Source organism: Lithobates pipiens, unplaced genomic scaffold (assembly GCF_037356315.1).
Source record: "Lithobates pipiens isolate NorthernLeopardFrog02 unplaced genomic scaffold, aLitPip1_a1.2 Scaffold_8, whole genome shotgun sequence".
In the NCBI taxonomy this organism is placed as follows: domain Eukaryota; kingdom Metazoa; phylum Chordata; class Amphibia; order Anura; family Ranidae; genus Lithobates; species Lithobates pipiens.
The window spans coordinates 623,205,537-623,232,286 of NW_027507903.1; the positions used below are offsets into that span (position 1 = coordinate 623,205,537).

The 26,750-nt window shown below is 45.2% G+C and overlaps 1 protein-coding gene across 1 annotated transcript in view; it reads left to right on the plus strand.

Moving 5' to 3' along the window:
• LOC143963911 (olfactory receptor 6N1-like) overlaps positions 1-16,320 on the plus strand; it is a 27,483-nt gene extending 11,163 nt beyond the window's left edge. The window contains exon 2 of the mRNA XM_077473647.1: positions 15,193-16,320. Within this exon, the coding sequence (XP_077329773.1) occupies positions 15,201-16,127 (927 nt within the window). The 5' untranslated portion in view covers positions 15,193-15,200 and the 3' untranslated portion in view covers positions 16,128-16,320. The remainder of the gene's footprint in view (positions 1-15,192) is intronic.
• Positions 16,321-26,750: the final 10,430 nt, after the last annotated feature.

Sequence of the window (26,750 nt, forward strand, 5' to 3'; positions counted from 1 at the left end):
CCGATTAACGGCATCAGGGCGGTTGTTTAACTCTAAGAGGCCGTTAATTAACGGCCTCCCAGAATTCTGCTCTCGCGCGCCCCCTGGGGTGCGCACACGAGAGCATCCGTGACCGCTGGGTCCAGTGGACCCGGCGCATCACGAATCACGGTAAACGGCCGCTCATCGCGGCCGTTTACCACGTGATCGCTCCGTCAAATGACGGAGTGATCACTTGTAAACAAGCCGGCGTCATGTTATGACGCCGGTTCCTCCCTCCCCCTCTCTGTACCGATCGGTACAGCGGAGGGGGAAGAGATCGGTGTCAGCAGCGATGTGGGCTGCATCTGCAGTGCCCACATCGCTGCTCACCGAAAATTAACCCCTCAAATCCCTGCAAATACTCTGCATTACTCTGCAATTCCCTGCAAATACTCTGCATTACTCTGCAATTCCCTGCAAATACTCTGCATTACTTTGCAATTCCCTGCAAATACTCTGCATTACTCTGCAATTCCCTGCAAATACTCTGCATTACTCTGCAATTCCCTGCAAATACTCTGCAATTCCCTGCAAATACTCTGCAATGCCCTGCAACACTCTGCAATGCCCTGCAACACTCTGCATTGCCCTGCAACACTCTGCATTGCCCTGCAACACTCCGCAATGCCCTGCAACACTCCGCAATGCCCTGCAACACTCCGCAATGCCCTGCAACACTCTGCAATGCCCTGCAACACTCTGCAATGCCCTGCAACACTCCGCAATGCCCTGCAACACTCCGCAACGCTCTGCAATACCCTGCAACACTCTGCAACACCCGCCAATACCCTGCAACACTCTGCAATGCTCTGCAACCCCCGCCGATACCCTGCAACACTCTGCAATGCTCTGCAACCCCCGCCGATACCCTGCAACACTCTGCAATGCTCTGCAACCCCCGCCGATACCCTGCAACACTCTGCAATGCTCTGCAACACCCGCCAATACCCTGCAACACTCTGCAATGCTCTGCAACACCCGCCAATACCCTGCAATGCTCTGCAACGCAGTACTCTGCAACACCATGCTCTGAGATACCCAGCCATAGTCGTGATACCCTGCAATACCCAGCCATAGACATCTCCCGCCGCCCTCCGCCCTCCGGTGCTTCTACCGAATCGCTAATACGATCAAAGCCAGAATCTTTTTTTTTTTCAGGCTTCCCAGCTTAGAGGTGAGATGTGGGTCTTATTGACCCCACATCTCACTGTAAAGAGGACCTGTCATGCCATATTCCTATTACAAGGGATGTTTACATTCCTTGTAATAGGAATAAAAGTGATCAAAAAAATTATTTTTGGGGAAAAAAATGTCAAACTAAAATAAATAAAGTAAAATGAACAATAAAAAAAAATGTTTTTTTTTAAAGCGCCCCTGTCCCCATGTGCTCGCATGCAGAAGCGAACGCATGCGTAAGTCCCGCCCACATATGAAAACGGTGTTCAAACCACACATGTGAGGTATCGCTGCGAACGTTAGAGCGAGAGAAATAATTCTAGCCCTAGACCTCCTCTGTAACTCAAAACATATAACCAGTAAAAAAAATGTAAATCGTCGCCTATGGGGATTTTTAAGTAGCGACGTTTGCCGCCATTCCACGAGCGTGTGCAATTTTGAAGAGTGACATATTAGGTATCTATTTACTCAGCGTAACTTCATCTTTCACATTATGCAAAAATTGGGCTAACTTTACTGTGTTTTTTTTTTTTTTAAGCACAAAACAGTTTTTTTTCCAAAAAAAAGCATTCGAAAAATTACTGCGCAAATACCGTGCGAGATAAAAAGTTGCAAAGACCACCATTGTATTCTCCAGGGTGTTTGCTAAAAAAACATATATAATGTTTTGGAGTTCTATGTAATTTTCTAGCAAATAAATTATGATTTTTACATGTAGGAGAGAAATGTCAGAATTGTCCTGGGTGCTCCAGAACACCTGATGGCGCTCCATGCATGTTGGGCCTCTGTATGTGGCCACGCTGTGTAAAAGTCTCACACATGTGGTATCACCATACTCGGGAGTAATAGAAGAATGTGTTTTGGGGTGTAATTTGTGGTATGCATATGCTGTGTGTGAGAAATAACCTGATAATATGACAATTTTGTGAAAAAAAAAAAAAAAGTAAAAAGAATCTTGATTTTGCAAAGAATTGTGGGAAAAAATGACAACTTCAAAAAACTCATCATGCCTCTTACTAAATACCTTGGAATGTCTTCTTTCCAAAAAGGGGTCATTTGGGGGGTATTTGTACTTTTCTGGCATGTTAGGGTCTCAAGAATTGAAATAGGCCGTCAGTCCTTCAGGTGTGATCAATTTTCAGATATTGGCACCATAGCTTGTGGACTCTATAACTTTCACAAAGACCAAATAATATCCACCAATTTGTACTTATTTTTACCAAAGATATGTAGTAGTATAAATTTTGGCCAAAATTTATAAAGAAAAAATTACTAATCTGCTAAATTTTCTAACAGAAACAAAGAAAAATTCGTTTTTTTACAGAATTTTCGGTATTTTTTCTTTTATAGCACAAAAAAAAAAAAAAACAGCGGTGATTAAATACCACCAAAAGAAAGCTCTATTTGTGTGAAAAAAAGGACAAAAATTTCATATAGGTCCAGTGTTGCATGACTGAGTAATTGTCATTCAAAATGCGAGAGCACCGAAAGCTGAAAATTGGTCTGGTTATTAAGGGTGTTTAAGTGCCCAGTGGTCAAGTGGTTAATGACTAATTTTTTTTGTTTTTTTTTTTTTTTTTTTTTTTGGTTTCAGCTTCCTTCAACGCCACAGGAATGGCAGACTGTGGCTTCCCAGTTCGCTGCCCGTTGGGACTTCCCCAACTGCGGAGGGGCCATCGACGGGAAACATGTGAGGATTGTGCCCCCACCCCATTCGGGGTCCTACTATTGGAATTATAAGGGGTTCCATAGTGTGGTGCTAATGGCGGTGGTGTCGGCACAATGTGACTTCCTTTATGTGGATGTGGGGAAGAACGGCCGGATGTCTGACGGAGGAGTCTTTAGGCAGACCGAGTTCTGCCACCGTCTTACCACTGGTGGCCTGGACTTGCCACCAGATGCCGAAAATGTGGATGGGCTCCCGTTTGTTTTTCTGGCTGACGAAGCGTTTGGTCTGAGCGAACATCTCATGAGACCCTTCCCCCAAAGGACCCTCACCCCGGAGAGGAGGATTTTTAATTTCCGGCTGGCCAGAGCAAGAAGGGTTGTGGAGAGTGCCTTTGGCATTATGGCCAGCCGGTTCCGTCTGTTGCTGACAGCCATCAACCTGGCAGAATATAAACTCAACTATGTTGTTCTGTGCTGCTGCATTCTTCATAATTTTTTTAAGGAAATTTTCTGGTAACCAGTACCTGCAGCCTATTGGGCCTGAGGCCGGACTCAGGCTTCCAGAACTGACAGGGCTGGATCATGCCCTTCCTGGCTTAGCCCCCCAAACAGCACGTGAGGTGCGTGACCGCTATGTCACCTATTTTAATGGTAGGGGGGCTATTCCAATGCCAGCTGACCAATAAAAAAAATCTTTTTCTTGAGATATGTCTTGTCTGTTCAAATTTTTAAGTTTGGTTCTTGTTTGCTTTTCACGTTGCTTGTATCCTACATTGTCCTAATTCAGGGATATGCAATTGGCCAACCTCCGGCTGGTGCAAAACTACAAGTCAATCATGCCTCTGGGTCTCATGCTTGTGGCTGCCAGTCTTGCTATGCTTCATGGGACTTGTAGTTCTGCAACAGCTGGATTTCCACTAATTGCATATTCCTGTCCTAGTGCATTTGTATAGCAAAGTGGTTTTTGACAATAGGAAATAAGGCCCTTTGTGACAGAAAACACAAAATGACTTTACAAACTGGTATTGAGTATTGAAAGAAGTAGACACACACATTCTTTTTTTTTTTGATTTTTTAATAGTGCACATTGCAACCAGTGCCTCTTATTTAGATCTTTTTTTTTTTTTTTTGGTGTTTTTTTTTTAAATTATTTTTTTTTTTTTTGTGAAATTGTTTTTTAAAAAATCTTTTTTTTTTATATATTTTTTTTTAATTATTATTATTATTATTTTATTTTATTTTTTTTTATTTTTTTTTTATTTTTTTTGGTAAACATAGAAATATATAAATATATCAAAAATACAACTATCACTAAAATTTAAAATAATAAAATCAGATCTTGAACTATTTACATCAAACAAGGGGTAAAGCCAAATTTTGAAGATGCACACCAAAAATTGGTAATGTCAACATGTGCTATGTACCATCATGAGTGATCAATGGACGTGTTTGGTGTGTGCAATCCCTTCCTCTCACATACTAGAATGAGGAAGGGTTTTCAAACACCAAATGCGTCCATTGCGATCCTCTGATGGCACATAGCACATGTTGACACACCGTGTGCATCTTCAAAATTTGGCCTCTAAAAACTATGTTTTTAAAACATTAAAAACGTTGTTCCAAGGGAATGAAGAACATGATCGATTGGGTTTTAGGGAAAAGGGGCTTAGATTCTCCCTAAAACATCGATCATGTTCTTCATTCCCTGCCTCATAGTGACCAGTTCTCTTTGGATGTTTATAATTTGGTTCTCTATCCGATCAATCTGCCCATTCCAGGCCATGATGTCACCGATCATCCTCTGGGCACTATCACTGGTAAATGGGTCCGCCACTTGTTCTACCACAACCAGATCACCTAAAAACATGTGTAGATAAAAAATTGGTTAAAATATACAGCCATTAATTGTTTACCTTAAGCTGGGTTGTCAGACACTCACTTTCACTTTGTGGGGTGTGTAACTCCACCTGCTCTTCCTCCTCCACATCTAGCCCTGGGCTCGGCTCATCCAGTGGAGCTACGGAGCTTGGTCCAGCGGAGGATACCGAGCTCCGTAGCTCCCTCGCAGATACAGGACTGGGCAGCTCCAATACCGACGCAGGGCTGGGGTTGGGGCTGGGGCTGGGGCTAATTGCCCAATCAGGCTGGCGAGGTCGGGGGGTCCTGGGCTGCTCCGCCTCTTGTCTGAGTCTTTGTTTCCCTATGAGAATGAAAAAAAAAATAAAAAAAAAAAAATACTTTTAAGCATAGTGATATTTGAGTTCAGAAATTTGAATATGAAACATTGGTTTGAAGTGGTGTAAAATTATTAGCTGGTTATTACAAGATCCTAGTTTAATACATCCTTAAAATGACTTTTTTTTAGTTAGGCTGTGTTCAGACTGCTGCGATGTGTGAACGCTGCAAATCTACTGTGGTTTCACGCATCGCATGCGGAGTTCGCACTGCCCTATGTGACCTGCTGGGAGTATCAGTGTAAAGTTTTATTGACACCTCCAAATTAGTTCTCATTTCACAGTGCAATCTTTAAACTCGGACAGGAATCGGACCACATGGTGTGAACACCCATGTGATCCGATTTGGCTGTGGACTAAAAAAAGGGCCATGTACAAGTATATCCTATAAACTGAGCGTGACAATTCAGTTTATCATGAACAATACAAAAAAAAAAAAAAACTAATTAAAATCTAATCCAACACCAGCTAAATTTACACCATACACAAATTCATACTATTTACGCCCACACATACGAACAACCATATGCGCCATATTTTAATAAACTACCTACACGAACGATTACGATCTAATCCGCCAGATCTACTGCGCCTACACGAACGATTAATATAAAGCCGCCTGTTTTCACACACTATCTATACGCACGATTATGATAAAATCCGCCAGTTTTACATACACTATCTACACGAACGCTTACGATCAAAACCGCCAGTTTGCATACACTATCTACACGAACGATTACGATCAAATCAAACGATTATGTCCGACAGTCACGAGAAACACGGAGTTTACTCACTTTTTTTCAGGACCTTTTTGATGCGGTCATATTGGTCCGGCTCCCTGGACTTGATGTCCGACCATCTTTTCCGCAGCTGGTCCTTTCCTCTCCGTACCCCGAATTTTGACTCCAAGACTGTGACCACCTCGTCCAAGATGGCGCTTTTTCTTATGTTTGGTTTTGGGTAAGGGCCATGTTCCCCATCATAATCCTCCCTTTGAAGGATAGCTACCATCTCCACCATCTCTTCGAACGCCATATTGGTGGCCTTATATCTCCTCCTTGCTTGGGGCCCACGGCTTTCCTCCGCGCTGCTCACGCTGCTAATTGAGCTTGCATCCGCCATTTTCCACTCTCATACACCCACAGCGGAAGGAGGGTAAAAGGGGCGGGGAAACACGGTCGCAAGGAACGTCAGGGGCGGGCGACGCAGGCGGAGCCTGAGCGCATGCGCCGTGTATAAAGCGGTACCACGAGGCCGTACGCTTGTCCGAACGGGAGCAGCGAGTGCTACACGCGACGGTAAGATAGTTATCATTTTATTTTCGGTTAATTTAAAGCCTGCGTTAGGGATATGCATATTTAATTTTATTTTTATTGATGTTTGATTGATTTTTATGTGGGTTGGTGGTTGAGTGGGCTTGGTGTTTTGTGTGGTAGTGTGGGGGTGGGTGTTTAGGGGGTGGGGCTAGTGTGTGTGTGTGTGTGTGTGTGTGTGTGTGTGTGGTGTGTGTGGTGTGTGTGGTGTGTGTGGTGTGTGTGGTGTGTGTGTGGGAGTGTGTGTGGGGTGTGTGTGGGAGTGTGTGTGGGTGTGTGTGTGGGGGGGTGTGTGTGTGGGGTGTGTGTGTGTGTGTGTGTGTGTGGGAGTGTTTGTGTGTGTGTGGGGGGGGTGTTTGTGTGGGGGGGGGCAGTAGTGTGTGTAGAGTGTGTGTGTGTGTGTGTGTGTGTGTGTGGGAGTGTTTGTGTGTGTGTGGGGGGGGGTGTTTGTGTGGGGGGGGGGGGGCAGTAGTGTGTGTAGAGTGTGTGTGTGTGTGTGTGTGTGGGAGTGTTTGTGTGTGTGTGGGGGTGTGTGTGGGAGTGTTTGTGTGTGTGTGGGGGTGTGTGTGTGTGTGTGTGTGTGTGTGTGTGTGTGTGTGTGTGTGTGTGGGGGGGGGGGGGTAGCGTGTGTAGTAGTGTGTGTCTCGCCTACATTGTCACAATATAGTGTGCATTTGGTCTGACTTTTTTTTTTTTTTTTTTTTTCAGAAAATGCAAAAGTATAGTGCAGACCCCTTTAAAGAGGAGGCCTTCCTCTCCACCTTTATAGATCTAGTTGAGTCGCACAGCAATCTGTGGGATACAAAACACCCCCAATACCCAATCCGTGCTGCCCGGAAGAAGACACTGGAGACAGTTTTGGCGTTTGTGAAAACCCGACTCCCCCAGGCAGACACTGACTTTGTGAGCAACAAAATTCAGAACCTGCGTAGCGTGTATAGGCGGGAGCAACGAAAGATCCTAGAGTCCCAAACATCAGGAGCAGCAGCAGGTCAGGTCTATGTACCTAGGCTGTGGTATTATGACAGGCTGCGTTTTCTGGATGACACGTCAGAAGCCAGGCCGTCACTTTCGACTCTTCCGTCTACCCGTCCCTCCACCCTTCCCTCCACCTCAGGTGAGCCATCCCTGGAAGATCCAGACCCTTCCTTGCTGGACGAAGTTGATGCGCCCAGCTGGAGCCAGGTATATTTTAGTTTCTAACGTTTGGATTGCTCAAATATTAATGATGTCAAGTTCAATGTTTGAATTGCTTCCAAATCTAGGATTTCATCACAAATTAAATTAGATAGAAGGATACAGTAGTTTCCACAAATGTGGCTCAAATCTTAATGAACTGATGGAAAAATGATGGTGTCAAAATGATAGCCTTTTGTATTTCAAGACAAATGTATTTGCAAGTGAGAACTGTAAAATTGTTAGTGATTGATGATTTCTAAATATAGACATATTTTAGTTATTGATTGCTTTGTTTTTTTACACAGGATGAGCTCACCCAGGAGGAGGCCGGGACCAGTGGTATGGAGGAGGAGGCCGGGACCAGCCACACGCAGGAGCTAGCTGGGCCCAGCAGGAGTAGGACTGAGAGCCAGGTCCCTCCCCTCCGCCTAGCCAGCAAAAGGCCCAGGAGGATGGGCCGTACAGAGGAGGAGTCCTTGGTGCTGATACGGCAAGCCACCCAGATTTTGACCAAACCCCCCAATCCGCAGGAGGCCTATGCCACTTATCTGGCTAGCAAGCTCCAGGAAATGGACAAACCCCAAAGAGACATGTGTGAGGCAATCTTCTTTGATGCCGTACAACTGGGTCTGAAGGGTGAGCTCACACCCACCACGAAGCTCTACAAAACAGACCCTACTGCTCCTCATCCTCCTCCTCCTCCTCCTCCTCCTCCTCCTCCTCCTACCACAACTCCACCACCAGAGGCACAGCCTCCAGCGAAGCGTGGAGGGAAGGCTAGACGGAAGAGTCGCAAGTGACTGCCTGGCTTCAGTCTGCTCTGAAAGAAGACGCAGGCTGTTGTAGTACCACAGTCTGGGGACATAGATCTCATCTGCTGCTGTTCCTGGTCTTTGGGATTCTAGGACCTGGTTGTGCTCCCTATGTACATGCTACGCAGGTTCGGAATTTTGGTGTCCACTCACTTGATGTGTGCCTGGGGGACAAAAGGCTTCACAAACGTCAAAATTGTCTCCAGTGTTGCCTCCCTCTTGATTCATTTTGGTTATGAGGAAAAATAAAAAATTTTGATTTAAAAAAAAAAAATTGTATGTTTTCTTTTATTTTTTTTTTATCAATATTTTTGTATAATTTTGGGTTACAAAAAACAAAGTTTATTTGTGAGTAGGCAGATACATGTCAAAAAACTCTGGGGGTTATTTACAAAACACATGTTCATGTAAATATGCTAACTTCAAGTGCAATTTTTAAAGCACTGCAAGTGCACTTGGAAGTGCATTCGCTGTAAATTTGAGGCTTAACATTTGAAATGAGGGGAAGCTCTGCTGATTTTGAACATGCAATCATGTGTAGGCTAAAATGATGGTTTGGGTATCTATCTATCTATCTATCTATCTATCTATCTATCTATCTATCTATCTATCTATCTATCTATCTATCTATCTATCTATCTATCTCTACTTGCATAGTCCTGCTTGTCCCAAAAAAATGAAAGTCCATCTTGTTTCAAACCCCCCACCCAAAAAAAAAAAAAAAAAAAAAAAAACAATAGTAGTTCCAAAAATATATAGTAATAGATTTTTTTTTTTTTCTGAAATAAATAAATAAATATATATATAAAAATAAAAAAATATATAATATATATATATAATATATATAATATATATAATATATATATATATATATATATATATATATATATATATATATATATATATATATATATATATATATATATATATATATATATATATATATATATATATATATATATATATATATATAATATTTTTTTTTTTCTTTTTATATAAATTGGGAATATATTTTTGATATAATTGGAAGATTAATCATAGGATGAGGATGAATAAAAACATGTAGTATAACTCTGTGTGAATATAAGCAGCAAAGCTACTTCACTTTTCTTGCATTACAAAGAAGAAAAGAACGGGCTATATTAAAAAAAAACACAAAATTAGCAGCATGATGAATATGCTAGCTTCAATACGAACACTAGTTTTACAAGACCGAGCGCTTCCGCCCTGTAAATTCTTTCTGAGCATGCGCGGAACTTAGTTTGTCGAACAAGCCTACACACGGGCGGACTGTCCGCTGAAACAAGGTTTCAGCGGACAGTTTTACGGAATTTCCGAAAAACCTTGTCCGTCCAACTGTCCGCTGAAACTGTCCGCTGAAAGCCCACACACGAGCGGACTGTCCGCCCAAACACTGTTCAGCGGACAAGGTTGGGCGAACAGTCCGCCCGTGTGTACGCGGCCTAACTGTTTTTCTTTTCTTTTTCTCTTTGTTTCATTTTTTCTCTCTCAGGATCGCAACGGACAAGGACTATTTTCCGGCCTGTCTGCACCCATCTGGGTGCCTCTTCCTAGCTACGACAGCTCCTGTCGGACTTTTTTCTCCCCAGTTTTGGGACATCTCAGGTGATGCGACTTCCCAGTCGCTAGTTTCTGATAAATGTGTGTTAATTGCCTTTTTCCTCCCTGGTTGTATGCGACTGTTAATATGGTTACTCCTACTTGCACTTATATTTTGTATTCCTGATGGCTAAGATTAGATTTCTTTCTTGGAATGTTAGGGGGCTGGGCAGTCCGGTGAAGAGGCTGGCGGTGCTGAGGCACCTTAAAGATATGAAAGCTGTCATTGTGTGTCTGCAGGAGACACATTTTGCTCCTGCTGGTACTCTTAGCCTGGGTTCTAGACTGTATGTCCACCAATACCATTCTACCTACTCTGCCTATGCAAGAGGAGTGAGTATCCTAATTAGACAGCATGCACATTTCTCTTGCTCCCAACAGGTTATTGATCCGGGGGGAGGTACATTTTTTTGCTGTGTAAGCTTGCTACTATACAATGCATTATTGCCAATGTTTATATCCCGCCGCCGTATTCGGCGGAGATTCTTAGGCGCCTAGCTGGGTTCATGGCACAGTTCCCTGGCATACCCTTGCTGGCGATGGGTGATTTTAACAACTATGTCAACGGCCTGTGGGATAAGATTCCAACTCCTCCTGTGGTCCCCTCACGCCCTAATGGCGATACTCCTTTTGCAGCTCTGTTAGCTGAACTTGGGCTGGTTGATGTCTGGCGGAGAGCCCACCCCCACTCCCGTTTATACTCCTGTTGCTCTCCAGCGTTTGGGAGCTTGTCCAGAATAGACCTGGGACTGGGGAACTCCGCCCTCCTCCCCCTAATTAGAGATTCTGGTTATGGGGTTAGACATGTATCCGACCACTCCTCTTTGTGGATTGAGATGTCCCTGTCTACTGACCTCGCACCTAGGAGTTGGAAGCTTAACCCCTTTTGGCTGGCACTTTTCCCGCAGCCTGACCCCATTGCAAGTGCCCTTAAACTTTTCCTGCAGGACAATTTAGGCTCGGCCTCTATAGATGTAGTCTGGGATGCAGCTAAGGCCTTCCTTAGGGGGCAATTTATCACTACTATAACTGATATAAAACGGAACACTAAAGCTTGGGAACTGGAGGTCGGCAGAGCACTTAGAGAGTCGGAACAGGCCTATGTTGACAACCCTTCGGAGGACACTAAGAGGTCTTGGTTGGGGGCGCAATCTATGTCTAGACAGGTAACTTTACAACTGGCAGAAAATAAAAGGTTTTTCCTACAACAAACACACTTTGAGGAGGGGGAGTCGACAGGCCATATGCTGGCTCTGCTGGCGAGGGCCCAGGGTTCCGCTCCTATGGTTCACTCACTGTGCGATTCGCAGGGAGTGACCCACTCGGATACCCCTGGGATCTTGCAGGTATTTCGATCCTTTTATGCAGACCTGTACTCCTCTAAGGTGCAGCCCGGTGATGGGGAGATTGTGGACTTTTTAAATGGTTGTGATATTCCATGCCTGTCTGCGTCGGATGGAGAGCTGTTGAACGCCCCCTTAACGGAGGATGAATTGGCTTCTGCACTGGAACACTCTCATAATAACAAAGCTCCGGGGGCAGATGGCCTCCCATCCGAGGTATACAAGCGTTATGCCGGTGTTCTTTTGCCAACCCTTTTAAAAGTGTTTAACAACGCCTTAGAGACGGGGGTCCTACCTGCTTCTATGAACGAAGCAATCATCATTGTACTTCTAAAACCGGGTAAGGTAGCAACATCACCGGACGCATATAGGCCCATCTCCTTGCTCACGACCGACGTTAAACTATTGGCTCGGGTCTTGGCAACGAGATTATCTCTGGTAATACACAAACTGATCCATAGGGATCAATCAGGATTTATTCCCTCACGTTCCACTGCCCTAAATATTCGCCGTTTATTCCTAAACCTACAGGTCCCTGTGGATAACCCCGGTAATCAGGCCATCCTCTCGCTGGACGCGGCTAAGGCCTTTGATAGTGTTGAGTGGCCTTATCTGTGGAAAGTGATGGAGCGGATGGGGCTGGGCAGTACATTTATTAGCTGGGTCCGACTATTATATGCCAAGCCTACGGCTAGAATCAGAGCTAATGTGGAGCTCTCCGACCCGTTCGTGCTGTATAGAGGCACGAGACAGGGGTGCCCTCTGTCGCCCCTGCTCTTTGCCATGGCGCTTGAACCACTAGCAGCCAGAATGAGATCGGCTCCGGATATTGTGGGTTTCTGCAGGCCCACTGGAACGGATGTGGTATCGCTATACGCGGATGACACGCTTATATACCTGGGGGACACGCAGGGTTCCCTTACGGCCACCATGAACCTGATTACCCTATTTGGTACACTGTCAAGTTTTAAGATTAACTGGGACAAATCTGTGCTGCTGCCCTTGTCCCCTCTAACGGCTCCCTTACTCCCTTGTGCAAACATGATTCAGACGGTTACATCCTTTAAGTATCTAGGGGTGCAGATATCCCCCGAGGTGGCGGACTATGCCAAACTGAATCTTATGCCATTGTTACTTAAGTTCAGGGATAAATGTAAGATCTGGTGCAAGCTACCGTTATCGGTGGTGGGCAGGGTAAACCTCATTAAAATGGTGTGGGCCCCGCAGTTGCTCTATATTTGTCATAATTCCCCGACCTGGATCCCGAAACGTTGGTTCGATAAAATTGACTCTCAGTTTAGGGAATTAATATGGTGTAGAAAGACGGCCAGACTTAGTTTACTTACCTTGCAATATAATAAGGACGAAGGGGGGTTGGCACTTCCACACGCTAGGATGTATTTTTTGGCTTCGCAGCTCCAGCACCTGGGTGGGTGGGGGTCAGATGATCCCTTGGACCCGATCCATAGGATACTGGCTGACACGGTCGCCTCGGACACAGCATTGTCTAGATTGGAGGCAGGCTTCCCTCATATGGACAGGGGTTCCCCGACTATTATACTGCTGAATGCCCTGTGGTCTCATGTTAAAAAACTGCTACGAATACGTGGCTTCCTTGCCCTCACCCCTATTTGGCGGAATGCTAATTATGGTGAACTTTTTAAGCTCAAGGGTTTTGGTAACTAGAGTAGGAGCGGCCTTCAGTATCTCTCGCAACTGTATAGTGGACGGGTACTGAAGTCCTTCATGGAAATACAGGCTGAGTTTGACATCCCACGCAGGGATTTTTTTAAATATTTACAGTTACGTCATGCGCTGCAGACACAGGCACGGAGTGTGCAGCTCTCCCTAACAGACCATCCTGTGGTGCAGGGGATATTCATGCAGGTTGACCGTAAAGGCATGATCTCTAGGGGGTATGCTATGCTTCTTGACGCGGTGCAGGACCCGGCACATCTTCCATGTCGGCAGAGATGGGAGGCGGACCTGGGGCCCGTGGACGCAGAAACCTGGAATCTTTGCTTGTCCTCCGCTCCGTTGGTGTCGGTATTGGCCTCCCATAGGCTCTCCCACCTATATTTACTACATAGGACCTATAGAACTCCAGTTAAACTGCACAGTTGGGGTGTTAGAGGATCTCCCCTTTGCCCTAAATGTATGCGGGACCATGGGGATCTTATGCACATGTTCTGGAGGTGCCCGAAACGAAAACGATATTGGGCTGGAATTCTTGACACTATATCCTCCGTGTTCTCTGTTAGTATTCCGCGGTGTCCGTTGGTATGCCTGTTGGGGGCCCTGGATGAAGAATCATTGACGCCCTTGGCCCATACAGCCATTATTAGGTTACTATACGTAGCCAGAAAATTGATAGCGAGATTGTGGATAACCCACAGGGTTCCCACCAGGCAGCGATGGATAGAACAGGTGAACCAGATGCTGATCAGGGAAAAGATAACATACCAACACAGAAACGCACCGCACAAATTTAATGCCATGTGGGGGGGTTGGCTTGAGGTCCCGGGACTAGCTCCCCACCAACTGATACAGGACAGACTTTTACAGGGTTGACTGAAGGTCCTAGGACCGGTACATGGAGGTACATAAATGGTCATGTTCCCAGGGTGGGTTTAATTCTATGTCTCTCCCTCATCCGGTAATTGTACGGGGTGCAGGGAGACACCAGTGGGACTGTGTGATGGGCTGTGGGCCGCAGTATATATTTAAGGTACTTATGTGGTTGTTTCCTGGTGCGGAGTGGTCTATGAGAGAATGTTACTTTTGTTTTTTACTTTTGGTTCCTTTTTCTTACCTCCTTTCTTCTTTATTTTTTGGTTTTATTGATATTTTCCATGTCTCAACAGTCTTCAAACCGAACCTATTTGTATTTTTTATATTTCCTGTATACTTTTGGATGTAAAAACCAATGCTACTGTAAGACTGTACTTTGCTCCTATGTTTGGTTTGTACCATATGTGTTTTGCAATAAAAACTTATTTGATTTAAAAAAAAAAAAAAATTGGGTTATTGGGGGTTAAGCCCCATACACACTATCAGATTTTCTGCTGTTTTTTGTCTTCAGATTTACCAAAACCATGTAGTAAAAGGGCCTGCCTCATTGCATACAAATTGAAACGCCTAAGATTTGACCTCATATTATATGGTTTTGATAAATCTGAAGGAAAAAAACATAATTTTTACCACATTGTAGTGCAGTTCACAGTCATAAGCCTCATACACACGATCTGACTTTGTACAAACTTTTCCGTGGATTTTTGTACAAAGGGCGTCGGCCGTGAACTTGTATTGCATACACACATGGCAGGACTTTTTCAGCCAATTTTTACAAAATCATGTGGTTTTTCTGCTCTTTACCGCCACCTTTTTGTTCAACTTCTGTATTGTTGTCTGATCTTTTGCATAGGTTCTGAGCATGCGTGTTTGTACTTTGTACAAAAGTCCTATGGTTTTCTGTACACATGATCGAACTTTGCTCCATCTGACTTTTGTTGCCGGAAAGTTTGTCCGTTCACACAGCCAACGATGAAAACCAAAAAAGTTTGTCCGATGGAGCGTACACACCTTTGGATGTGGCCTTAAAACAGCTAATTTGCATGTTTGTTGTCAAAAAGTCTGTATGGGCTTTTATCTTTTATATATATATATATATATATATATATATATATATATATATATATATATATATATATATATATATATATATATATATTATGGTAGTTTGCAGATTTTTATTACAAAGGATTTCTTTTTTTCATACTTATCATACTACATATAAATAGTTTTCATTTCTTTCCCTTCTAAGGAATAAGGATGACGAATAGCACAATGGTAAAGGAGTTTTTCCTCCTTGGTTTTAGTGGACATCGTAATTTAAAAATCGCCCTCTTCCTTCTTTTCTATTTTTTGTATTTATCTACAGTATGTGGAAATGCAGTCATTATTATGCTGGTGTGTTTATACAGAAATCTCCAATCCCCTATGTATGTTTTTATGTCCAACTTGGCATTGTCAGATATCATTTTGACAACAAACGTGGTGCCCAACATGTTGGCTATCATTGCACGTGGAAAACAAGTCATTTCATTAAACGCATGCATTGTCCAGTTCTACTTCTATGGATCGATTGGCAGCATGGAATGTTTCCTCCTGACGGTGATGTCCTACGATCGTTACCTGGCTGTCTGTAAACCATTGCATTACTCCCAAATTATGGACATTAAGCTCCAAAAATGTCTCATCACTACATCATGGCTTACAAGTTTAGGCGTGACAGTTTTACCGGCAGTTCTCACGCACCAACTGAACTTCTGTGGGCCAAATACCATTGACCACTTCTTCTGCGATCTTGCTCCAATTTTAGAACTTTCCTGCTCAGACACCTCTATTGTAAAGACAGAAACCTTCATATCCTCACTCCATGTAGTTCTTCTCCCATTCCTGTTCATTATATCTTCTTATATCCGTATTCTCATCACCATCCTTCAGATCCCTTCAGCTCAAGGCCGGCAGAAGACCTTCTCCACCTGCAGTGCCCACCTGCTTGTGGTATGCACTTACTTCCTGACCATAATCACAGTATACAGTGACCCCTCCCAAACCTACTCCTCTAACGTCAACAAAGCCCGCTCGGTCCTGTATATAGTCTTGACACCATTGTTAAATCCAATGATATATGCCCTGAGGAACAAGGAAATCAAAGATACATTTAAAAAAATGCTGTTTAAATTACATAAATAACGTGTTTCTATTTATTTCTCATAGATGGTCAAGAAATAGGTCATATTAACCATTTGACCTGCAGAATATTTACCCCCCCCCCCCCCCCTTCCAGGCCATTTTATGTGATACGGCACTGCCTTACTTTAACTGACAATTGCACGGTCGTTCGATGTTGTACCCAAATAAAAATGTATGTCTTTTTTCCCACAAATAGAGCTTTCTTTTGGTGGTATTTGATCAAATCGCCATTTTTAACTTTTGAACAAAAGAAGAGCGACAATTTTGAAAAAAAAAACAATATTTTTTACTTTTGATATAATAACCCAAAAAAAAAAATGTCTTCATCAGTTTAGGCTGATATGTATTCTTCTACATATTTTTGGTAAAACAAATCCCAATAAGCGTATATTAAATGGTTTGCGCAAAAGTTATAGCGTCTACAAAATAGGGGATAGATTTATGCCATTTTTATTATTATTTGTTTTACTAGTAATCAGCGATTTTTTTTCGGGACTGAGACATTGCAGCAGACAGATCGGACACTTTTGACACTTTTTTGGGACCATTGACATTTGAACTACTTGTGGACTCCTTTTGAATGGAAGGCATGCTTAGGCTTAAAGGGTAACTCCACTTTCGTGGGGATAAAGAAATGGCAACTAAAAATAAAACAATTTGTTGTAAACAATCACGACACAATTTATATTGTAATTAAAATGTATTAAAAAAAAATGTATTTCCTTTTCAGTCTACAGTGCTATAGTTTTCTGTAAAATTCAATGCAATTCAATGCTTAGGCGATTGGCTCACTGATTTTCCCAGAAGTCTGCACTACGATGCATGCCAGAATTTGGGAGCATAAAAGGGAAATCACATCTAAAGGGATGCAGACCTTGCCAGTTTCCTCATTAGAGCCCTGCAGCTGCAGCAGCGGAGTGATAATTATAAAATCAATCCCATACAGATACATTTATTCAGAATAACAAAAAGTAGGACTCTGCAACAAAGTTTGTTCAATTCCCTCCAATGTACATAGGTCATTCAGAGGGGAATGTTATTTTCTCAACAAAAGTGGAGTTACTCTTTAACCACTTTCAGACCGGACCATTTTGCTGGTAAATGACCAGAGGTCTTTTTACACTTTGGCACTGCGCTGCTTTAACTGGTAATTGCGCGGTCATGCAATGTTGTACCCAAACAAAATTTGCGTCCTTTTCTTCCCACAAATAGAGCTTTCTTTTGATGGTATTTGATTGCCTCTGCGATTTTTATTTTTTGCGATATAAACGTAAAAAGACCGCAAATTTTGAAAAAAAATGATATTTTCTACTTTTTGTTATTAGAAAAATCCAATAAACTCAATTTTAGTCATACATTTAGGCCAAAATGTATTCAGCCACATGTCTTTGGTAAAAAAAAAGTCAATAATTGTATATTTATTGGTTTGCGCAAAAGTTGTCACATCTACAAACTAAGGTACGTTTTCTGGAATTTACGCAGCTTTTAGTTTACGACTGCCTATCTCATTTCTTGAGGTGCTAAAATGGCAGGGCAGTACAAAACCCCCCCAAATGACCCCATTTTGGAAAGTAGACCCCCTAAGGAAATTGATAAGAGGCATGTTGAGCCCATTGAATATTTTATTTTTTTGCCTCAAGCGATTGAATAATGACAAAAAAAAAAATTTTTTTTTTTTTTACACAAAGTTGTCACTAAATGATATATTGCTCACACATGCTATGGGCGTATGTGAAATGACACCCCAAAATAAATTCTGCTGCTTCTCCTGAGTATGGGGATACCACATATGTGGGACTTTTTGGGAGCCTAGCCGCGTACGGGGCCCCGAAAACCAAGCACCGCCTTCAGGCTTTCTAAGGGCGTAAATTTTTGAGTTCACTTCTCACTACCTATTACAGTTGTGAAGGCCATAAAATGCCAAGATGGCACAAAACCCCCACAAATGACCCCATTTTAGAAAGTAGACACCCCAAGCTATTTGCTGAGAGGCATGTTGAGTTCATGGAATATTTTATATTTTGCCACAAGTTGCGGGAAAATTACAAACTTTTTTTTTTTTTTTTTTTTTTAACAAAGTTGTCACTAAATGATATATTGCTCATGCATGCCATGGGCATATGTGAAATGACACCCCAAAATAAATTCTGCTGCTTCTCCTGAGTACGGGGATACCACATATGTGGGACTTTTTGGGAGCCTAGCCGCGTACGGGGCCCCGAAAACCAAGCACCGCCTTCAGGCTTTCTAAGGGCGTAATTTTTTGATTTCACTCCTCACTACCTATTACAGTTTTGAAGGCCATAAAATGCCAAGATGGCACAAAACCCCCACAAATGACCCCATTTTAGAAAGTAGACACCCCAAGCTATTTGCTGAGAGGCATGTTGAGTCCATGGAATATTTTATATTTTGCCACAAGTTGCGGGAAAATTACAAACTTTTTTTTTTTTTTTTTTTTTTCACAAAGTTGTCACTAAATGATATATTGCTCACGCATGCCATGGGCATATGTGAAATGACACCCCAAAATAAATTCTGCTGCTTCTCCTGAGTATGGGGATACCACATATGTGGGACTTTTTGGGAGCCTAGCCGCGTACGGGGCCCCGAAAACCAAGCACCGCCTTCAGGCTTTCTAAGGGCGTTACCGTTTTGAAGGCCATAAAATGCCAAGATGGCACAAACCCCCCCCAAATGACCCCATTTTGGAAAGTAGACACCCCTAAATTTAGGGGTACACTAGTGAGACTAGGTAATAAATGGCGGGTGCCCTGAAACTATAAAAAAATAACTAACCAACCAGCGTCACCTGTAACAGTTATATGGTGATCACTGGTGAAAGGGTTAACTAGGGGGCAATTAGGGGGCTTTATGCGGTAGTATATGGGGGTCCCTGGCGCTATAAAAAGCTGCAGCGAACCTAAATACCTACCTGCCTAACTAGCGTCACCTGTGACACTAATACAGCGATCAGAAAAACGATCGCTTATTAGGCTGGGTTCACACTGGAGCGATGCGGGAACGCCACGAATGCGCGGCGGGTTCCCGCATCGCATGCCTCCCGGCGGCAGTTCACACTGCCCTATGCGAACTGCTGGGAGTGTCAGTGAAATGTTACTGACACCCCCAGATCAGTTCGCATATCGCAGTGCGATCTGCAAACTCGGATCGCATGGTGTGAACACCCATGCGATCCGATTCTGCTGCGGGCCAAAAAAAGGGTCCCGTGCGAATTTGCGGCGGGTGCGGCGGGTGCGGCGAATGGCTGAACTCGAATCGCACAGAGATCGGATGTGATTTGCACTGCAGTGCGGTGCGAATCACATCCATTCTCATAAACCGCTGCAATGTGAACCCAGCCTTAGTGACACTGGCGACGGGGGGTGATCACGGGGTTAAACCTTTATTGGGGGGGTTAGGGGGGTACCTTAGAACTAAAGGGGGCTAACCCTAACTGCCCTAACAGTTATTAGTCACAAATGACACCCGCCGGGTGATCAGGGGGTTAAACCTTTATTAGGTAATAAATGGCGGGTGCCCTGAAACTATAAAAAAATAACTAACCAACCAGCGTCACCTGTAACAGTTATATGGTGATCACTGGTGAAAGGGTTAACTAGGGGGCAATCAGGGGGCTTTATGCGGTAGTATATGGGGGTCCCTGGCGCTATAAAAAGCTGCGGCGAACCTAAATACCTACCTGCCTAACTAGCGTCACCTGTGACACTAATACGGCGATCAGAAAAATGATCGCTTATTAGGCTGGGTTCACACTGGAGCGATGCGGAAACGCCGCGAATCCGCGGCGGGTTCCCGCATCGCATGCCTCCCGGCGGCAGTTCACACTGCCCTATGCGAACTGCTGGGAGTGTCAGTGAAATGTTACTGACACCCCCAGATCAGTTCGCATATCGCAGTGCGATCTGCAAACTCGGATCGCATGGTGTGAACACCCATGCGATCCGATTCTGCTGCGGGCCAAAAAAAGGGTCCCGTGCGAATTTGCGGCGGGTGCGGCGGGTGCGGCGGGTGCGGCGAATGGCTGAACTCGAATCGCACAGAGATCGGATGTGATTTGCACTGCAGTGCGGTGCGAATCACATTCGTTCTCATAAACCGCTGCAATGTGAACCCAGCCTTAGTGACACTGGCGACGGGGGGTGATCACGGGGTTAAACCTTTATTGGGGGGGTTAGGGGGGTACATTAGAACTAAAGGGGGCTAACTCTAACTGCCCTAACAGTTATTACAGTCACAAATGACACCAATGCAAAAAAAAAAAAAAAAAAAAAAAAAATGACATTGGTGTCACTGTGACTGGGGGGCAGGGGTAATTGGGGGGGTGATCGGGGGGTAAAGGGGGGGTGTGAGTGTGCCTGGCATGTTCTACTGTGTGTGTGAGTGTTGGTGCAACTTACTGATCCGCTCTCCTCCGTGTCGGAACGAAAAATACCGACACGGAGGAGAGAATACATCACTTCCTCTCCTGTGTTTACATTACAGGAGAGGAAGTGATGTCACCGGGGATTTCTATTCGTCGGGAGCGATCGCGAGGGGGTGGCCATGAATGAATGGCCGTCCCCTCGTCCGGGATCGCTCCCGAACGAATACCGACCGCCGCAGGCACCGGGCGGGGGCCCGATCGGGCCCCCGACCCGCGGGAGGCAAGGGACGTACATGTATGTCCTTATGCCTGCCCGTGCCATTGTACCGACGTACATCGGCGTGCGGCGGTCGGCAACTGGTTAAGCTACTGCGACACACCAAGAATGTCATGCATTGACCAAGATCTGCAAAATATTTTGTTAGGTAGCACTTTTCTAGTGTAGGATGCTGGACAAATTAAACGTTTTGGCTCCTTCTCTAATCAATGGCTCGAAGCTTAATTTGCTTTCCTTGTCTCTGGAAGAGACTCCCAGAGAATAGGAAGGAGATGCAAATAATGAGCCTGATATCTATCATGGCTAGTGATGGACGAACTTCCGATGGGACGTTTCGCGAACGCGAACCGCGGCCAAAGTTTGCGGCGGGCCCCATTGACTTTAATGGCAGGCGAACCTTAAAAACCTACAGGTCATATTTTCAGCCACAAAATACTTACAAGATTTGCACACATAGTCCCACCACATGGACACTGACATAACACAAGTATTAAGTGAATCTGGGATCGACAATGACAAGCATTCTTTTTTTATCTGTGAAATTTTACAATTCAGGAGCGCATGAAGTCCATGGAGGAGAGGAAAGGTCAGGGCAGGCTATGAAGATGGTGCAGGAGATGATCACCCGAACCGTGATAGAGAGCACTGACACCAGCACAGTGATAGAGAGCACTGACACCAGCACCAAGATAGAGAGCACTGCAACCACACCAGCACCAAGATCGAGAGCACTGACACCACACCAGCACCGAGATAGAGAGAGAGCACTGACACCAGCACCGAGATAGAGAGCACTGACAGCAGCACTGATACCAGCAACTTGCTGTGGGACCCAAAAATATGACACCGCTCAACCTCTTCAAACAAGAGGGTATGGGCATATAGTACGGTGTGCTTTTTTTGTACAAGGAAGTGAGCCAAAGGTAGAAAAAAGGTCCGTGTGCTTGATTAAATAAATTGTTTATAGAGTTATGCATATACATGGTCTTCTGGTCACATGTGTTGAATTCCTCTGAGATCCATGCCCAATTCATTTTTATAAATGTCAGGTAGTCACGACGGTCGTGAGCTAGGCGAGTGCGCTTATCGGTCACGAACCCCCCTGCTGTGCTGAACATCCTTTCGGACAGGACACTGGACGAGGGGCAAGCCAACAGTTCCATTGCAAATTGGAAAAGCTCTGGCCAGAGGTCAAGCCTGCCCACCCAGTAGTCCAGGGGTTCATCACTCCTCAGTGCGTCCACATCGGCCATTAACCCGATGTAGTCGGACACCTGTCGGTCTAGGCATTCCCTGATGCTGGATCCAGATGACACCTGTCGATGGGTCAGCTGAAAGAATGACCTCATATCAGAAGTCACCAACACATCTTCAAATCGCCCTCTTCTTGCAGGCACTATTGGATTGGTACCCGCAACTCTTTCTCTGGGAGTGGGAATTTCTCCTCTGCCAGCGCACGCAAAAGCAGAATACAGCAGTTGTCAAAGCAAGGTCTGTAAGTGCTCCATTCTGACAGCCCTCTGTGACGGTGGTAACATTTCCGTCATTTTGTGTTTGTACCGTTGACACCCAATACTGGTCCTTGACCCTTATTCTTTTTATACGAGGGTCCCTGTTAAAACACTGGAGCATGAAGGCCCCCATTTGCACTAAACTGGAAGCGGTGTGGTGGTCTGGCTCCTGCTTATCATCCAGGATAATGTCATCCTCCTCGTTCTCCTCTCCCCATCCATGCACAACAGGGATCCCAGAAAGGTTTAAAGCATGCTCTTCTTGCTCCTCCTCATTTGCCCCGGCACCATCCTCCTCTGACTCCTCTTCAGACTCCTTTTGTTGACTTATCTCAGATATAGTAGCCCCCCCTGGGAATTCATCCAGCATTGCGACTTCCTCATCTTCCTGCTCCTGCTCCTCCACGGTTTGATCAATGACACGACGCAATGCTCCATAAAGAAGGCATAAGTTACCATGTCACTGATGGCGCCATGGCTGCGACTGACCAGTTTGGTGATCTCATCAAATGGCCGCAGAAGTCTGCATGCATCGCGCATGAGCAGCCACTGGTGTGGTGAAAAGCAAGCTCCCAGAACCTGTTCTGCCGCAAAGTTCGTACAGGTAGTCGTTAACTGCACGTTTCTGCTGGAGCAGCCTATCAAGCATATAGAAGGTTGAGTTCCATCGTGTCGGGCAATCGCAAATAAGAAGTCTGACCGGTAGATTGTGTCGCCGCTGAATGTCAGCAAGGCGAGCCATGGCCGTGTAAGATCTTCTGAAATGAGGCAAGATTTTCCTTGCCTGCCGCAATATGTTCTGGACCCCAGGGTATTGGACAATGAATCGCTGCACGACCAAGCTTAAGACGTGTGCCATGCATGGCACGTGAGTAATTTTGCCCTGTTTCAATGCGCTAAGCAGATTGGCACCGTTGTCACACACCACTTTACCAACTGTCAGATTTGAGCGGTGTTAGCCACTGATCTGCCTGTGAACGCAAAGCTGAAAGGAGTGCAGGGCCAGTGTGGCTCTTGGCTTCCAGGCACAACAGACGCAGCACAGCATGGCAACATCTCATCTGGCATGTCGAATAGGTTCTGGGGAGATTGGGCGGTGCAGCGGAAGAGACGCTAGCAGCAGAAAAGGAGGAGTCAGCCGAGGAGGAGAGGGAGGAGGATGGAGTAGGAGCCAGAGATACATTCACTTGCCGCTGAACATGGCCATATAGCTCTGGGATGCCCTTCTGTGAGAAATACTTCCTTCCTGGGACATTCCAACGGCCACAAATTTTCGAAAGGCCTACGAGTCCACCAGTTTATATGGCAGTAGTTGGCGGGCTATCAGTTCTGACAAGCCAGCTGTCAACCGTTGGGCAAGAGGGTTATCCGGCGTCATCATTTTTTTACGCTCAAACATTTGGGGACATTTGTGAGGATGGCATGATGGAAGGTGGAGTGGCGGAAAATTGTGAGGAGAAGGAGAAGTAGAAGACGAGGCTGGACGGTGAGAGTCTGAAGTGCTGCTTTGTGGGTTCCGTTGCTCCCACTGGGCTCAGTGATGGTAGCTCATGTGCCTTCTTAAGGCGGTCATCCCTAGGTGAGTGTTGGGCTTACCGCGACTTATGCGTTGACTGCAAAGATTACAGATGGCAACACTATTGTCCCACACTGCGGAGCCATGTGCCTGCAATCCTGGGAGTGCCAGATGTGACCGTATATGGTTGATGCCTCACTCCTGATACATTAGCAGTCTGCTTTGTCCCTTCTGTGCAATCTAAGCTCCGCCTGCTCCTCTTCCCTATCTGCTGGTCCATATCTCCCTCTGAACTCCCCTCCTCTTCCTCTCTTGTGGGCACCCATTTGACATCACTAGACACGCCATCATCAACGTCACCTTCCCCACCGCTATAATTAGAGATCTTGGAGTAGGCAGCAACAGCGAGGACCAACCTCCTCCTTGGGCTGATCTGGGTACTGTCGTCAGACTGCTGAGTGGCGGATGTTGCTACCTCCTCTTCCTGATCCAATGCCAAGAGTGGCTGCGCATCGGCAATGTCTTGTGATGGATCGGAAAATAATTCCTGTGACTCAAGCGGAAGGTATATGGTGGTGGTAGTGTTAGTGGTAGTGTCTTTGGGGGTGCACACAGCAGAGAGTGAAGAGGGTGCAGATCGAGAGGATGAGGAGGGTGCAGAAGAGTAAGGCTGAGTGAGCCACTCAACCAAGTCTGGTGCGTCCTTTGCACGCACTTTCTGCAATTTGCCACTTTGGCTCAAGTCTGTTGCTCCTGCCCTACCCCTACCACCCCTGCAGAAGGGCCTGCCTCTTCCTCTGCCTGTCATTTTTTAAATGACCCTGTGACAAAAGTCTCTCGAGAAGTGCAGTATGTATGTGGAAGAAGGTATATAACACCCCGCTTCAATCTGTCGTTTTTGGGGGCCACTGGTCTATCACACCAGTTATAATACTTTTTTTTTTATTGCGTTAGTCACTCTTTGTAGTATCGCTGTAGAACTACTCAGCAGTCACAATGCTGCACAGTGGAAATGCACTATACTATGCTTTCTATGTGTATTACACACCTATATACTGCACACCAAATAGTACACCTATACCAATCCTTACAAGGACCTTTGTGGACCTAGTATCTAGTGATTTGCAGACTGTCCCTCAGTCCCTACACTGATAAAAGACAGCTGCAGAATCGGTCAGCAGTCAAGTATCATATTCTTTCTATATTTGAAAGAAAGTAGATTATACGTGTACAACCCTATATATTGTACACCTATACCAGTCCTTAAAAGGACCTTTGTGGACCTAGTAGCTAGTGATTTGCAGACTGTCCCTCAGTCCCTACACTGATAAAAGACAGCTGCAGAATCGGTCAGCTGTCAAGTATAATATTTTTTCTATATTTGAAAGAAAGTAGATTATACGTGTACAACCCTATATACTGTACACCTATACCAGTCCTTAAAAGGACCTTTGTGGACCTAGTAGCTAGTGATTTGCAGACTGTCCCTCAGTCCCTACACTGACAAAAGACAGCTGCAGAATCGGGCAGCAGTGCACTCAGCAATCAGCAGCACCCTATATACTGTACACCTATACCAGTCCTTAAAAGGACCTTTGTGGACCTAATAGTAATAGCTAGTGATTAAACTGACTGTCCCTGCTCCACACAGCATCCTGTCCCTACACTGACAAAACACAGCTGCAGAATCAGTCAGCAGTGCACTCAGCAATCACCAGCACAGCAGTGTACCAGAACCCTATATACTCTACACCTATACCAGTCCTTAAAAGGACTTTAGTGGACCTAATAGCTAGTGATTTGTGTCACTACAGTCTCTCCCTGCTCCACACAGCATCCTGTCCCTACACTGACATAAGACAGAATGTAAAATGTCCGTCAGATCAGGTCTATTTATAAGGTAGGGGGAATGTCCAATTGTCCATGTGCTGAAATGTCTCAATTGGCTGTCCTGTACCCCATGATGGATGTGTCATCATGGGTCAAAATTCTTTCACAATATAAATGCATATGTCCGCCGGGCAAACAGCGCCAGGAGTCCGCCGGTTTGGCGAATCGCGAACACGCAAAATTCGCTGCGAACCGACCGCCGGGCGAACCACAAGGCCATCTCTAATCATGGCCTTCAAATCCCTAGGTAGGTGTGCACAAAAGGTGGCTGGGGTGGCAATGAATAGTCTGGTGCCCTGGAGAGATTGTTCTTTCCTCAGCAAGGAGAGTTCAAAGCCTAATGCCTATAACAGGGAACAGACGATCAGTGACAGCCTCAGTAGGAAGCACGAGGAGAGGTTTGTTTACACAGACCTCTGCTCGTTCTTCAGCTCTGTGACCCAATCGCGGGACACAGGCTGTGATCGGGTCCACGGGTCCCCCGGCCATGGTCACGGAGCTCAGGACTGGGTCACGATTGTGCTGCTGGCGGCACGTGCGCGACCCATGGCTGGGCACTTAAAGGGAATGTGCAGGTACGTGATTGTGCCCAGCCGTGCCATTCTGCCGACATATATCGGCGTGAGGCAGTCCTTAAGCAGTTAAATGGGTCATATTCAGCAGGCGGTAGCACCCACCAAAAGCAACAGGGTGCTTATTTTCCTGCTGTGGTATGTGTACACCTTTGGCTTCTGTCTCAGCAGCTAAGGGGTTAGAGGTTGGGGACAGTAAAACCGTCACTTAACTGCAGGGTTTTACTATGCCCAAACTTTATGTGTGAACAAGCCTAAGGGTGCCACTTCCAAATAAGGGCTCATTCACAAGTGCAGCAGGAACTGCTGCTCCTCTGAAAAGTGATCTGAGTGTGTTTAACACTTGGTGAGGAGGCGATATGTTGCCTCCTCACCACCTGATTTAAACCCGTGATTGCTATGCAATGTGCGACATGGTAGTATAGCAATTAGAGGTTTAAATCAGGTGTGAGGAGGCAACACTGGGTGGC